Source organism: Punctularia strigosozonata, assembly GCF_000264995.1.
Source record: "Punctularia strigosozonata HHB-11173 SS5 unplaced genomic scaffold PUNSTscaffold_1, whole genome shotgun sequence".
In the NCBI taxonomy this organism is placed as follows: domain Eukaryota; kingdom Fungi; phylum Basidiomycota; class Agaricomycetes; order Corticiales; family Punctulariaceae; genus Punctularia; species Punctularia strigosozonata.
This window is the reverse complement of record NW_006767433.1, coordinates 2,850,042-2,864,628: the sequence shown is the minus strand read 5'-3', so window position 1 is coordinate 2,864,628 and position 14,587 is coordinate 2,850,042. Positions and strand designations below refer to the sequence as shown.

The window sequence follows — 14,587 nt, the reverse complement described above, 5'->3', positions numbered from 1 at the left end:
AACGAAGCTATGTAAACCGCCTGACGTAATGGGGGTCATTTATAAATATTTACGATCGCGTGTTATGGGTAGACACATGCGAGCGGCATCTACAAGCTAACAGTGAAGATACGGGTAGAATAGTAAACATTGCAAGCGACAGTGTCGCGACCCGACAGAGGTAAGATAGGGATGACACCGCGATGCTCAGGAGGACGGACACAACCACTACAGAACACCGAGCCAGTCTTCTCTCCTCTATACCCATGCAATGATATCCCACCAGTGCACATTGCATGTGTCAAGACTGCGCGTCCTTCATCACCCCATTCGCAGGACCACTACCATCCTGGTCGGCAATTTCATGCACTACCCCTGCCATGTCCATCCTCGCGAGTTCCTATTCCTCCCCACTTCGAATCGGTTCGTACGATGCCCGGCCATCTGAACCATTCATAAACCGGCTCAGAAATCCTCGTCTTGGCCGGGGACTATCGGGTTTTGTCGGTGAGTTGATGGCTTGATGGGTAGTCCCTTCGCCGTTGGCTACGAGAGATGCACGTTCTGAATCATTCTCGTATCGTTCCTCCAGTTCCTCTGTGTAGAGTTACCATCAATATCTTGCAAAGAGGGACCCCCGAAGGCACTAACCTTCTCCGAAGACAGCATCCATTTCTTCTAGTGGTACGCCGGCAGTTTCTGGGTAGAGGAAGTAAACTATGGCAGCGTCAGCCAGCGGCTTAAGGGTTGTTCATGTTCACACACCCATAACTAGACTGCAAACGCAGAAAAATCCGTGCATGGGGTAAAGACGCCATCTAATGACATCTTGCAACACCGGAGTGGCTTCCCCAACAAGGAAATTGAACGCCCAGTTTGTGGCCGTAGAAATTGAGACACCCTTCGCTCGGAAACTGAGGGGTAAGATCTGGGGGCAAATGTGGTTATAGACACAGCTGCGGTCAGCATTGATTACTGACCTCCGGAGGGTAAAGCCAAGGGATAGGGCCCCAGCTACAGCGGCAGAATGAGCGATGGGTACACAGAAATAGGCTGTCTCACCTATATCCGAAGGCGGCATTGTATATCACAACACAGACTACGACTGCCTGGGGAGTCATCGGAACATCGATGTACATCCACCACCCCGTAGCAGTCAACATTAGAGCCATCTGGAACAACCGATCATTCCATGTTTCGGGGCTGATATGCCTGAGTTTACTCACCACGGCTGCACCGGAAAGGAGGATCGGACGCCGCCCCCAGTGATCTACCAAGTACCATCTGCGAAACATGTGTCAAATGCGCCAGTTGATTGCGAAAACACACTCACGTAGGGATTGTACTGAATACGTAAACTATCGCATTTATACCAGCCATGAGGATTGCATCACGGCCGAGCCAGCCAGCAGCTAGTCTCACGTCTCAGTGAAGGAGCGCGAATCAAGCATCAAATAAAAGTGACCTTCGAACACTCGAGCTGCGTGGAACGTGTTGAGCATCGACTGTTCAAACATTCATGCCATCAATCATCACTCACGCGCGTAGTATGAGATCACTGCATTTCAACAACCAGACCGTTGAGTTAATGTGTGAATACACGAAAAAAATCTCACCATTGATGCCATTCTGTCAACATGATTTTCAGTACGTTCCCTCAAACACGGGATGAAGATGAAGACACGAACCAGCTGGGCAAACATTTGCGAGGACATGGCAAGCAACACCCTGCGCTTGTACTTGGTCCACATAACACCATAACTACGGCCTTCACCTAATTCCCTCTACAGCCCAGGGCTCAGAATATTCAAGTAGGCTCACTATGAAATACGAGATCACCTCGGCGTTAATGGTCTCCTTGATTTCTTGGTATTCGGCCTGGGCCATGACATCTTCTGGATCGCCTCCATGTAAATCGGCAAGAACACGCATTCCCTCTGCATCTCTATCGGTATCGATAAGCCAGCTAGGTGATTGTCAGGATCAGAGTCCAAGACTACGACAAGGGGAACCCACCGAGGACTCTCCGGCATGAGTAGCGAGCCACCGGCCAGTATGGAACCAATGACGCATTGCATAAATAGCGGAATGCGCCATGATAAATCCGAATCAATGAATGAGCAGAAGTAGTCCGTCCACTGTGTAGTCTCTCAGGTGCATTGCAATGCCGAAACCATCACAGTCACATACAACTGAGACGGCATAGCCTATGATATTGCCGGTGAATTCCATGCAGGCCAAAGCTCCCCTCTGTAGCAGTAGTCATGAGTAGTGCGAGGGTGCGCGTTGGCAGTTACTAACGTGATTTGGTGGCGAAACTTCGCTCTGGTATATCGGCACGATTGTTCTGTATCTGATGGTTATACGCGAAGTCGAGAGCATAAAGGAACGTACGATAACAGCCCAACGCCAAAACCTGACACGATGCGACCGACGACCATAATCTTGAAGCCAGTGGTGAATGTTTGTATTACGCCGCCCAAGGAGAACACCACAGCCCCTGCAAATAGGGTCCCCCGCCTTCCATACACATCTCCAATCCTCCCGGCCGCAATCGACGTTACTATAGGACAATGAACGTTGAGATATGGTCTAATGTCGCCCGACTCAGAAGGAGCTCACCGAAAGCGCCGACCTCGAGAACGGCTACCATCGTTCCAATTTGGAAGGGGCCGGGAGAGCCAAAGAATTTCCGAAAGTGCGGGCCTGTGATCACCCCCGACATAACGCTAGTGCGGGTGTGAGGATGCTGTCTATCCTGGTAGCAAACTGCTTACCCCTGGTCATATCCGAACTTGAAACGAGTGTCAGACAAGCACTTCTACCCAATGTGATCTGAATGTTTACTGACCAGGAAGACGCCGACGCTGGCAAAGATCGAGATGGCATAAAGCAACGGTTGGCCGACAAGCCTGCCTCGGGAACCTGCCGCTTGCACTGGCATAGCTCATCAACGGTGAATTCGTCAAGCAGGCCGTAGTGGCGACGTGAACGTTGGGCAGAAAGAACAACGATTGGGATATCGCGGTGGAGTAATCGGCAAAGCCACAAAACACGCAGGCAGGCGGTGATGTATGGGGATCGTCTGAGCGTCCTTCGTTGTCACACTCACCGCGTTCGGCCCGAAGCGGATGGCGCCCCGTTTCTCAGTCGGCTCAGCACGTCCACCCATGCCGCGCTCGGTCTATTCGTTGGACTCGTCCTCCTCTGCCTCGTCAACAGATGACTATGGCTCGGACGATGAATACCTCGCTGCTCAACGAGAGTGGGAAGAAAGTTTGGCGCAGCTAAACCAGCTCGCTTCTTATGTGCTTATGCCCGTCCTCGGTCGCTGGCTGGGTCGCAAATGGAGCTTCTGGGGTGAGCACATTCAATCGGAGGCCAAACGTCCATTGACCCCGCGCTGCTAGCATATGCGCGATACCTCCGCCTTGGAATGGGTACATCGTTCTTCTTAGGTCTGTCCGGACCCCGTCGTGAATATAGCAATCTGACATGGCTTAGGGGAACGCGTCGCTCTTATCGCGCTCTCGTAGTAATGCGTATCCCTGACATCTGTCTTGATATCAATACAACCGTGTCCTCGTCCTGCCCTGTCGGATATCGCCGACTGCCTGCTGAAGTGGCCCCGAGGGCATCACACCGCTCCTCAACATCTCGTCCACCAAGCCTCTCGCAATCTCCCACTCCTGGCGTCTCCGCAGACCAGAAAGCAGAAGGAACCATGTGTCCTTGTCCACCGGTACATCGCTCTTTAGCATCTTGCGGTAATACGCCAAGGCTTGTTCCACACCTTCAGTGTCAGGATTCTGAAGGCAAGCTTTGATCAGGATGTGAAACGACGCTTGGTTTAGCGGAATGTTGCGTTCGCGCATCCGCTTAAGGATGAGCTCCCTGTAATCTGCTGCAGTCCGGGGCTCAACCCAACGATGCTTGTGTATACCGGCAAGGGCAGCCACGTATGTGACAAGGTTCGGCTGAGACTCCGGCGAAGTATTCCGCTCCATCTGCCACAGGAGCTCCATCGCCGCCTTGAGGTGCCGTTCGTCTCTCTCGCGCAGCATGGCGTCAATAATGGACGTGTAGATGGCAACGTTAACGTCCACCTCCATCTTGCGCATGAGAGATGTCACTATCTGCGGCGCGTCGCTACGACCTGCTTTGAGGAGGGCAGAAAGGATGACGGAGAAAGTGACTACATCGCCCTTCAAGTCATGGTCTTGAATCCTTTGCAGTATTTTGGCAAGCGAGTGCAGGTCGCCGATACGGCCGTAATGCGCGAGAAAAGTGTTGTAGGTGGTGATGTCCGGTTTCGGGCCGTTCGCATGGAGTTTTTCGAGCAAGGTGAATGCTCTTAAATCCTGCTTGCAGGCGAGAAGACCGTTGATGGCGATGTTGTATACGACGAGGATTGTACTCTGCTTCAGATCAGGCGCCTTGGAAGGGTAGGATTCGAAATCGGCCAAGCAGGACAAAGCTTCATCTAGCCGTCTTGCCTTGAATAGTATCATGATCAAAACTTGAAAGGTCGAAGCATCGGGTTTCACATGCTTACGCATGCTTGACCAGGTAGCAAGGGTACCTTCAATGTCTCCAATTTGGCTGAAACCCTGAAGCAGGCCATTCCATACAGTCGTACTTGGGTGAACGCCGAACCGAACGAGATCATCCCATATCGTTCGCGCGTGCGCGGTCTGACCGCACGCGATGGAAGCGGCAAGCAAGGCAGCCCATCCGCTTTCCTGCAGTACCACAGGGTGCGAAGCGTTGGCCAATGAAGGATGTGGAGCTATCCACGCGTCGGTTCCCGACAACCCTTCCAGGAGATCGGCATAGAAATTTCTGAGAAGCGTCCATTTCTTGGTTTCGCCCATGTTGCCCACGTGCAAGACGAAAGCACGGGGATGACCCACAGTCCTGCTGACGCGGAGCTTCCGAATGAAATCGCTAGTCTGTGCGGCCAGGGTCTGATCCGAGTCGAGAGACTTTATGAAGTCTTGGACGGTAAGACGCAGGAAAGGTCGGTTCAGCGGGAGGACGAGCTGAAGCGCGGTTCGTATGTCGTTCCTCGCGGCATGACACGCGATAACGGCGAGCAAAAGACGAGTCTCCCCGAGGGGCAATCGGATTCCTGCAGTGACAACGTCTGTGTCAGCTGAGGGCGTTTCTTCCGGCTGATATCCCTCCATGGGGTCATGATCTTCGACAGCTTGTCCCGTCGGAACCCGCGATGCTGCTATGAACCGCTCGTAAAGAGCTAATACCGAGTCATACTCTCGCGAAAGTAGGCGGAAGAGCATGCAAGCTTCTAGAGCATGAAGTTCGCCCCGAGACGCGAGGGATAGCGCAATCTCTTCCGCATCTTTCCTGTGATCCGGAGTCCAGGTGTTCCGGGCGGCGGAAACGGCGAGATATCTTGCCATCCTGTCTAATTGCGCAGGGCCGAAATATTCTAACTGGTTCCGTTGTTCGAGAAGAGACCAAGCTTTCCGAGCGGAATCGATGTCTCCAACAGCGAGAGCATTGTGTAGCTTGTCGGATAACGCATTGTATTCTTCGGTTTGGGCTTCCGACAGATGAAGGATACCCTGATGATAACTGCTGAGCTTTGCTCGAAGCTCGCTGAGCAGTTTGGCGGGCTTTGGCGGTGGCCTTGAAGATGTGCTTGTAGAATGCTCGATGCGTGTAAAATCCACAGGTTTGGGCACTGTGTGCGATGCAATGCCGGCAGAGAAATATTCGTGAATCAGCGCCCTCCTAGACAGCCGAACGACATGCTGTAGGATCATCTTGTCGCACTCACATCAGTATAAATAGGCAGAAGGGACTGGTACACGCACGGGGTGAGCCAGCGCTATAGCTGAGCGCTGAGTGGTCGCGCGTGAGGCAGACTGCCAACGCGTCTCGCACAACCTTTCATGCTTTCGGTTTCCTGCATTTCCTCCAGCACCTCTATCCTGCGGACGGGCTCATGCTCACGATCTATTACCACTGTTGCTGCCACTGCATCGGTCGCTTACAAAGCAACGAAACACAATGGAAAGCAACGTTTGGCAAAACCGAAGAAGGGTCAGGCAAGCGGGGCTCAGCTCCCCTTTGAGGCCGTAGGTATACGCCCACCATTGGCGATAGCTCTCCATGCTGCCTTTCCGAACGTGCAAAATCCAACGGAAATGCAAGCGGCGTTTATTCCGGCGGTACTACAAGGCAAGGATGTTTTGCTCGCGGACAGCACCGGCACCGGCAAGTAAGTGCAGATTCTTTCGAACATTTTTTCTTCTTGCGAGCCCAACTTCCTTAGGTCTTTTGGCCTCGTGTTAGCTCTTCTGAATAAAGCGCGGGTCGGACCACTTGATAGGGACTCGTACGACAATGGCACGAAACCGCCTATCAACTCGCTATTCATCGTCCCGCATCGTGACCTTGCGTATCAGCTACACCATTGGATAGGTCGTATCGTTGATCAAATGCCGCCTTCACCATTCCAAACCATCTCTTCTGTCGCCACTGTTCTCGTTCGCAGTCAACATGTACCCCTAGCAACTCAGATCGCCCAGCTCCATGCTGACCCTCCTCACATCCTCATCGCTACCCCGAATGCCCTCGCCGACGTCTTTCTGGAAGATGAAACTGCGTTACAAAAGGAGCGCCTCTCCTCTGTGGTCATTGATGAGGTTGATAACCTCATCGAGTCGATACCCAGAAGTAAAAGCAAGTTCGAACAGCAGAAGTTCCTGCAGAAACAACGCAGACATCCAGCTGTCACCTCACGGATTCTGAAGCACTTATTCGCTCATAGAGAATATGATCCTGCCGCCGATCCCGTACAGTCCATCGGGCGACCTTCGGAGCACCGAAGGCCATTGCAATTGATTATGACGAGCGCAACCTTTCGGCATCACCTCCACGAGATGCTTTTCCGAGAAAGCGGGCTCTTGACGCGCGACGAAGGGAATTTGGTCAAGATCAACAGGAGTTCGCGCGAAGAATCGGTACTGAGCGACTTGGGGGGCTCAAATATTGGTCATTGCGTTCTGCTCGTCTCCAAAGACGGCGGGGTGCGCAACATAGATGGCTCGATGACTATGTCCAGTGTATCTCCGTCGCCGGTAATGGAGGCGCATACGAGCGAGAATATTTTGGCTACGGCGAACTCTCGTGCCCTACCTGCCCATAACTTGTCCGAACAACAATTCGAGAGTACGAGACACCTCAAATTACCGCGGAGAATATCGCTGACAAACCAACTAACCAGTGTTTAGCGTCACGCCGTCTCCGTTCAACGCGGATGTGATGGAGGTTGTTGCCACAGCTTTTGCTCTAGACGTTCCACGGCTGGCCCTCCTTGTGGTTCCGGCGGATGCGCCGGTGCAACGCGCTGTCTATGACCTGCGTCAACTTGGCGTGAACGCATACGGTTTAGATCTGTCATCAGACAGTCGAGGGCGGACGCATCTACTTCGGGGCCCATCCGACGTTGCAGACGAGAACCCGACATTGCTCGTCTCGACCCTCGCATCCACCCGTGGGCTGGATCTCCCTGAGCTCAGCCACGTGTTTGTGCTGGGTATGCCAACTAAGCAACGAGTAGACACGTATCTCCATATTGCTGGTCGCGTTGGGCGGTTTGGACGGGGCGGTAAGGTGGTTACGCTGCTGGAAGAGGAGCGGGAAACAGTGGGGAAGAAGGGGGAAGCGAAGGTGGTGAGGGAGGGAGAGAGGATGTCCGCGTTGTTGCGACAACTCGATATTACGCCGGTTAGATTTGAGCATTTCGATTAGGCGCACGACACTTGTGCTATGCCCTCGGAGAACGACCACGCATTGCGCTTGCGGCTTGCTGCAAGTTGATCCAGAGCGGGCGCCGGCAGCTCCCGTGAAAAGAAGCGTCCGCCTTGCCACGGACGGGAGCAGTTGACCGACACCGGTGGCATCCGCTCTCGCGGTGGTGGTTGACCCCGTCAACGTTCTCGCTCTTTCTCGACTGTAGTATATGGCCTTGTCCTCGAGCTAGGCGACTAGCGACATATCCACGACTTTGGCCAGACTCATCTCTACGCTCCCTCCCGACCATGCGAGTAATAGCACTCCTGCTCGCGGCCACGCTATCGGTCCTCTTGCCGGCGTCGGCCCAGTCGACGGCCAATGCAACATCGTCCACCTCATCGAGCGGCAGCACCACAGTCTCATTGACCACCAGCACCGTCATCTCCACGTCCCTGAGCCGGTCCGGCACTCAGACCGTAGCGGTCACCACGGCTATTCCGACGATCTTCAATGTCACCGTCGTAGCTACACCCACAACGTCCGCCAACGCCACCAGAACCGCTTCCGCTTCCGCCAGCGCATCGACCACAGCGAAACCCATCACTCTTGATACCAAGATAGACCCGGCCTTTGGCGTCCTTGGTGCTCTCCTCATTCTTACGGGCATCCCTAGTGCGTTCCTCGGTCACAAGAACAGATGGTGCGTATCTCTTGTGAACAGCAGATAGCGATACCGACCTGGCTATGTTCAGGACCTCGTTTTTCCTCATCGGCTTCTACACTCTGGCTCTGGTCTGCTGGGTACTCATCGTGCGGTTCGGTGTCATCAACGCCATCAAACCGCCTAACAAGACGATACGGGGTATGTTCGTGCTCGCATCGGCCGTAGCTGGAGTAGTCGGCGGCGGCGTCGCAATTTTTTTCTGGAAAGCATCCAAGTACTTCATCGGAGGATGGGGCGGACTTGCGTTTGCCTGGTATATCCAGTGCTTCAGAGATGGGGGTCTCATTGGTCCCATTGGTTTCCGATGGATTATGTACATCGGTGGGTCAATTCCGGTTCCCCTTAGGGTTTGATGGCTAAGATGCTCCCTAGCCTGTGGCGCTGTCGGCTTCACCCTCAGCACGATCCCCAAGATTCATTATTATATCGTGCTCGTCTCTACTGGATTTGTCGGTGCAACCGCGTTCATGTTGGGCGTGGATTGTTTTACGACCGCGAACCTCAAAGAGGTCCGTAATACGTGCACGTGCTCAAACATAAACTCATCGCGCTCTCTAGTTCTACATGTGGAATCTTGGTTTCCAAGCGCTCTTTCCCAAGTACACCAGCCACGGCATCAAATTTCCTGTAACCCAAGCTATGGAGATAGAACTCGGTTTGATGGGAGCCGTCGCTCTCATGGGCATCGCTGTGCAATTCCAGGTGCTAAAGATACTGCAAAGGAAGCTCAAGGAAATCGCCGAGGATCAGAAACGCCGAGACGCGGAGGAAGAGGCAAGAGCCGCGAAGAGGTTCCGCTCTCTGGAGCGCGAGCGAGACGAATGGGAAAAGGAGCATCCCGGCCTCGCGAAGCATGACCGTCAACACAGTGCACTGTCTGGCATGCCTCTTCTTAAGGACCAAGAGCATCCAGAATCACCCGCAACTCCTGCCACCGAGTATGCAGGATCCAGCTGGGATCTCCCTACCCGGCGTCGTCTCCCCTCGGGTCTTTCCGACTACAATGGCCGGCGCTCGCAAAGTCCTGGTGCCATTCCGGCCCTGGACCTCGGAGAAGACATCGAGGAGAACGTTCCGACGGACTTCCTTGCGCCAGATAGACAAGTTGAATCCTCGACGATGCCTTCGACGAGTAATGCTTCTGAAGAAGAACTGAAGAAGAAGGAGCAACTGCTTGCGGAGATACAGAGTATCCGGAAGTCCATCGAAGTATTGAAGGATTCGTCCGAGTCGCTCCCCAGTCGTTCTCGCCGACCATCCATGGCGTCCAAGAGGACATTGAGCACGGACCTATACAGCACGCTTGTGCCAGAACCAACTCATTTGCGACCCCCAAGAGCCAGAGACCCGCGAGCACGGGCTCAGTCTATGGAAATGTCCGACCTCGTTCGTCAATATCAGCTCGGCGAGACGATCAGTCGTCCCACCAGCGTACCTCTCAAGGACGATTGGGACTCGTACGTCAATGATCGCAAGCTGCTTCAACCGCCTTCTGGAGCCACGGCACCGATCCCAACGAATCCTGTGCTTGATCACAGAGTATCGGTCCCTCCGGCTGTTACCGACGCACTGAAGGAACGTCGTAAACGCGAAAGCGCCATGGAGCTGGCCCAGATCCGTCAACCCTCCCCGGGTGTGGCTGCCGATTCATCTCCCCTTCTCGGCATACCTGCGCGGGTGTTGTCTGCATCGCCTCGTACGGGACTGAACGATACGCCTCATGTGGATGTCGTGCAAGGACACCCTCGGCAGAAGACTGGATCCGCGATGACGCCGGTCACCATCCTTCCGCCTCAAAAGATTGCCGCCCCGCAAGCCCAACGTCCCGCGCAGCCGAGGACAAAGACTTTCGAGGAACTCGCCGAAAGGCATCGCGAAAAGATACATGGTTTGCAAGCTCCGCTCTCTCAGGCCGAGAAAGAGAAGGCCGAGTTGGAGGCTGCAAAGGCGCGCTGGGAAAGGTCCAAGGCTTTGGAGCGGGACGCGGTTTTCCGACGTCAGGCAGAAAAGGAGAAAGCTGTCGTACGGAAATCCCAGGAGGGCTTGGAACATCCTGGCAGGCGATCGGCGACTATGGACGATCGCGGAAACGTAGGGAGGCATTCGCGCTCCTTGAGTGCCGACAAACTTGCCGCGCTTGGTAATATGACATCGTCCAAGCGTGCATCCACGATGAAGGTCGAAGATTGGCAACGATATCAACAAGAAGCTGGCACGGCGTCGAAGAGAATCGATGATCCTCGAAGACTGTCCACCGCGCCCCGCTCGCCAGGGACGTCGGTACCGTTCCCGGATTCGAAGTCGCGCCGGCTATCGAACATGCCTCGCGATCCCCCCGCGTGATATAGGATGAGCGCGTAGCGCATCTTGAATGTTGTGTTGTGTGTTAGTGCAGCATCGCGTTCGCTGTGCGGTCTCCTGGATTGACTGATACTCGTGGCGCTGATCATGGACTTGAGCGCGTCGCGGCATTCTCTCTAACTATTTTTACTCTGGACGTTGCACTTCCCTGACTTGGACGCACGACTCGCTATCGGAACACGGACTCCTCTGGACAGTACTCATATCAGTCATTACAGCTTACAGTAGCCTTAATCTATATTTGTTCTTCGGTTTCCTAGGGTGTGTTGGGTTAATTCTCTAGATCGCACGACTACTCTGAAGTATCATAAGTTGCTCCTGGAGCGCTTTCCATACCAGTACCGGGCGGTTGCCCCTTGGCTGGGAGGCATACTGAAATGCTCCTGCTGGGCACGTCCTGGTGCTCGACAGGGCCGGCGAACATCACTAGCAGTCTAGCACCGACGCGCCAATGCGCACCGGCCGTATGATCATTTCCGACGGGCCTCTAGGGGTATTTGATGGCTCCGCGAGACGAGTGTATTCTAGGAAATTGAATGGATGGTCGGATGACAGGGGTTTGTTGAACAGTCAATGGACCCTGGGGAAGCTCCCGTTATTCCTGGACTTTTTTCTCACTGGCTGAACACGTGGGAGTCTTATCTCCCAGGACCCCGCGCTGGCGACGGGACTCTCGGGCAGCGTGCATGTCTGCTGCAGCGCTGCGTCCGTCCAGGGGGAGACCAAGAGGACAAGCAGGACCACATCTTTTCCGCTGCTGACCGAGCGGCCGAGCTCCAGGCGGAGGTGACGGTCGGGGCTATAAAACACGGCTGAGTCGGAGGAATTCAAAGGGCGCCTCCTTTCCTCCCACTCCCACGTCGCCGTCTCTTGTCCCACGCAGCGCTTCCCCCCTCACTCTGTTCCCACAATGGTACGGACTCTAGTATCCCTTGACGGAGGTTTCGCTCCTCCTGCGTTTCCCACCTCCTCGCTCGACCACCTCGACCACACTGACCCAATGGCCGCGACCACCGCCGCGCCCCCCTCAAACCTCCAGAACGGTTCGCGCCCGCAATCACCAGCGCCCCAGAGCCTCAACCTGCTCGTAAACGCTATCTCTGCTTCTTCTGATGCCCGGTCGAGTACCAACCGCTCTCAAAACCAGGTTAACAATGGATCTCCCGCACAACATCACCCCCCGATGCCGTCACCAGGGCCGCCCCTACCGTCTGCAACCGCAGCGGAGTCGGTCGCGTCCATCCACGCGATACTCGCGAATAACAACAAGGTGCCGCATATGAACGGTCAGCCGCCTCCTTGGAACCACCATCACGCGTCGATCCCTCATCAGGGTCATAGCGGCGTAGGCCAGCCAGCTCTACAGGTGCGAAACCCAATCGTATAGTTCCTATGTCGCGTCTGAACACATCACATCCAGTCTTCATTGGGGAAACGCAAGGCGGACTCTTCGGACGGTAGCGACGATACGCACGCGAAGATTCGGCGTGTCGTCAAAGAACATGTTTCGCAAGATCCTGCTCGTGTCATGCCTATGACCACCGTGGTATGCTTGCATGCGGCCGTCGCTCAGAAGTCGTATGGTAGCGAGAAACGCTTTCTCTGCCCGCCGCCCTTGGTGCACATTGAAGGTCCTGTATGGCACATGCGTTCGCAGCAACTGTCTATGGCTGTCGTGTCGGAACAGGGGGAACGCTCCTTTGAGCAGAAGGCGCCTCTTGACAACAACATGACCGCTAGTTTCAAGTTCCTCCATGTCACCGGCACTGCGAAGGCTAAGAGCTTCCAGCTCTCGCTCGACATCTCCGAGCCTGCGCACGGTTTAGAAGCGGAACAGTCCACTCCTGGTCGCATTTGGGCAACTTTTGAATCCGCCCCGGTGACCATCATATCCAAGCCGTCGAAGAAGACGGCCAAGACGCGTAACATCTCTTCCTGTATCTTGGCCGGGGGGCCTGTCTCCTTATTCAACCGTATCAACTCCCAAACTGTGCGCACCAAGTATATGACCATCGACCACGCGCAATTGTGCGCCAGCAACGTCACCTGGTCTGCGTTTACGGTCAACGTCGTTCGCCGCCAGACCGAGGACAATTCCTACGGTGGGTACCACGTGACCCTGGTACCGATCACTTTCCTGGGCTCACGGCTTCGTTCTCAGCTAATCCTCAACCAGTCACGTATGGCGCGGAAATCGTTTTGACCGATACCAATTCGGGCATATCCACCTCCCCTCTCTTCATCCGGAAGGTGGACAAAGGAAAGATTGTCCCTGAGGACGGCGGTCCCGTCAGCCAGATGCAGAAGATAGCTTTACAAAGAATCAATCCAGACGGCACCAGGCACTACCTTTCAGCGGCGGGCCCGATGCCCGGCACGCCTGGCGTCGTCGCTCCTCCTGCCCCCGGGATGTCGCAGCAAGCGGGCTCTCACCCCCTGTTGTTCCAGTCGCCTCGCATTCGGGACGAGGTCAAGGATGGTATTCGGCAAGTCACCGATGAAGTCGATGACTACCTCTGCTGGACTATCGTGGGGATTTGTAGGTGGACTATATTTGTCGCTGCCGTGTGTTAATGTTGCTACTATTGTTTAGCTAAGTTTCAGTACACATTCTTCGACGCCTTCGGCCGTACCGGCGGTATCCCGGAACTACCGATTACGCCATTCCCTACCCTCTTCACGGCGCCGCTCTATCGCCCACCTAACAACAGTTTGGAATTGACGGTTACGCACTTTTTCTACGAGGACCCAAAAACCAGGCAATCAAATTCCTTGGAGGTTTACCTTGGGAGCCTAGGACCTCTCAATCAAAGAGCGTATCAAGCTTCACCCGCAGGTCCGTTGATGAACATCTCTTCATATTCATAGTCTCACGGGGCCCTCAAATGGCCTTTCAGTGGATCATCATGGCCGTGCAATCGCCCCTGGACCACCTCGCTACTCTCCAGGTGGTCCTTTGCATAGCATTGTTATCGTCGAGATGCCGCCAATAGCGGATATTATCAAGGCGTTGCAGGAGGACACCATACCCCAAAGCGACGATTCCAACGAGTCATCTCCCGACAAGTCCACACCTGCTCCCGATGGTTCTCGTCCACCCCCTGCGTCTCTCGCTGGTCGTACCTTACCGATACTTTTCATACGGGCGTGCGATGGCGTTGGATACCATTCGGGGAGGACAATCGCCTTGGAGAATGTCTTCTCCAGTATGGACCTAGCTGGCATGGGCGGCAACCCGGGCGGTCCCGCCGACGCTGGGTGGCTGGCAGCCGCTCAGGCAGCGGTGGCGGAAGGCGGCTTGCAGGGCTGGACCCTGCGAGTGTTGTGACGGCGAGCTGGACGATTTTCCTTGGTTGCGTGAAGGAGGGGTATCCCCGAATAAACATTATATTGCCGTTGTGCTCTGCTATACCGCTGTTGTTTCGTATGCTTTCTTGTTACGATTTGACTCCCCTTGCTCGTGAACATGTACGATGTTCTAGGGAACGAAGGTGTAATGGTTGATTAAGACGTGCGCGTGGTGTGTTATTCTTATCTGGCTGATTCGTCGATAAGCGTCGGAAATAGAGCACCGAACGTGTCTTGAAGGTTTGCGTTCGCTTGCAATTGAACGTCAGCATAAACCTCCATCATAAACGCGAGGTTGAAAACTTCCTCCACATCAGTGAGATTGTGAACCTTGGTCTTCGCGCTCGGCCGCAGCCCACTCCACCTGCCTACCTCTCTCACCCCTCTACCGCCGCCCCATATAAAGCT

At 54.6% G+C, this 14,587-nt stretch overlaps 6 protein-coding genes across 6 annotated transcripts; 4 read left to right on the top strand and 2 right to left on the bottom strand.

The window, feature by feature from the left end:
* Positions 1–30: 30 nt before the first annotated feature.
* Positions 31–3,036, bottom strand: PUNSTDRAFT_48963 (general substrate transporter). Its single transcript, XM_007378979.1, has 19 exons — positions 2,831–3,036; positions 2,757–2,773; positions 2,602–2,708; positions 2,374–2,542; positions 2,281–2,326; positions 2,170–2,229; positions 1,996–2,117; positions 1,819–1,945; positions 1,668–1,763; positions 1,596–1,608; positions 1,520–1,537; positions 1,445–1,459; positions 1,313–1,391; positions 1,206–1,263; positions 1,042–1,151; positions 960–993; positions 745–907; positions 631–696; positions 31–576 (listed from the first exon to the last, which is right to left on the bottom strand). The coding sequence occupies exons 1-19, from the start codon at positions 2,921–2,923 to the stop codon at positions 380–382; spliced, it is 1,590 nt and encodes a 529-aa protein (XP_007379041.1). The 5' UTR covers positions 2,924–3,036; the 3' UTR covers positions 31–379.
* Positions 3,037–3,191: 155 nt separating this feature from the next.
* Positions 3,192–3,436, top strand: PUNSTDRAFT_40053 (uncharacterized protein; the record flags this gene model as incomplete). Its single annotated transcript, XM_007378978.1, has 2 exons — positions 3,192–3,339; positions 3,390–3,436. Coding segments are annotated over 2 exons (195 nt in total), but the record flags the coding sequence as incomplete, so codon positions are not given.
* A 109-nt stretch (positions 3,437–3,545) lies between these two features.
* PUNSTDRAFT_58810 (uncharacterized protein) lies at positions 3,546–5,168 on the bottom strand (the record flags this gene model as incomplete). Its single annotated transcript, XM_007378977.1, has 1 exon — positions 3,546–5,168. One exon carries the CDS (start codon positions 5,166–5,168, stop codon positions 3,546–3,548), a length of 1,623 nt encoding a protein of 540 aa, XP_007379039.1.
* A 729-nt stretch (positions 5,169–5,897) lies between these two features.
* PUNSTDRAFT_95706 (P-loop containing nucleoside triphosphate hydrolase protein) lies at positions 5,898–7,763 on the top strand (the record flags this gene model as incomplete). The annotated part of the gene is made up of 3 exons (XM_007378976.1): positions 5,898–6,226; positions 6,281–7,179; positions 7,235–7,763. The coding sequence occupies 3 exons, from the start codon at positions 5,898–5,900 to the stop codon at positions 7,759–7,761; spliced, it is 1,755 nt and encodes a 584-aa protein (XP_007379038.1).
* Positions 7,764–7,938: 175 nt separating this feature from the next.
* On the top strand, positions 7,939–11,082 carry PUNSTDRAFT_80201 (uncharacterized protein). The gene is made up of 4 exons (XM_007378975.1): positions 7,939–8,446; positions 8,499–8,791; positions 8,843–8,979; positions 9,029–11,082. Exons 1-4 carry the CDS (start codon positions 8,052–8,054, stop codon positions 10,811–10,813), a joined length of 2,610 nt encoding a protein of 869 aa, XP_007379037.1. The 5' UTR covers positions 7,939–8,051; the 3' UTR covers positions 10,814–11,082.
* A 932-nt stretch (positions 11,083–12,014) lies between these two features.
* PUNSTDRAFT_110253 (uncharacterized protein) lies at positions 12,015–14,159 on the top strand (the record flags this gene model as incomplete). Its single annotated transcript, XM_007378974.1, has 5 exons — positions 12,015–12,197; positions 12,252–12,933; positions 12,993–13,370; positions 13,425–13,667; positions 13,729–14,159. 5 exons carry the CDS (start codon positions 12,015–12,017, stop codon positions 14,157–14,159), a joined length of 1,917 nt encoding a protein of 638 aa, XP_007379036.1.
* Positions 14,160–14,587: the final 428 nt, after the last annotated feature.

Bases quoted from the DNA above. Each gene is read 5' to 3' on its own strand.
- PUNSTDRAFT_48963 (XM_007378979.1), bottom strand. From the start codon at position 2,923: ATGCCAGTGCAAGCGGCAGGTTCCCGAGGCAGGCTTGTCGGCCAACCG. The intron at 2,543-2,601 runs GTGAGCTCCTTC...ATTGTCCTATAG, and splicing joins TCTCGAGGTCGGCGCTTTCG to TAACGTCGATTGCGGCCGGG. The intron at 2,118-2,169 runs GTATGTGACTGT...GAGACTACACAG, and splicing joins TAGGCTATGCCGTCTCAGTT to TGGACGGACTACTTCTGCTC.
- PUNSTDRAFT_80201 (XM_007378975.1), top strand. From the start codon at position 8,052: ATGCGAGTAATAGCACTCCTGCTCGCGGCCACGCTATCGGTCCTCTTG. The intron at 8,447-8,498 runs GTGCGTATCTCT...GGCTATGTTCAG, and splicing joins CTCGGTCACAAGAACAGATG to GACCTCGTTTTTCCTCATCG. The intron at 8,792-8,842 runs GTGGGTCAATTC...GATGCTCCCTAG, and splicing joins CCGATGGATTATGTACATCG to CCTGTGGCGCTGTCGGCTTC.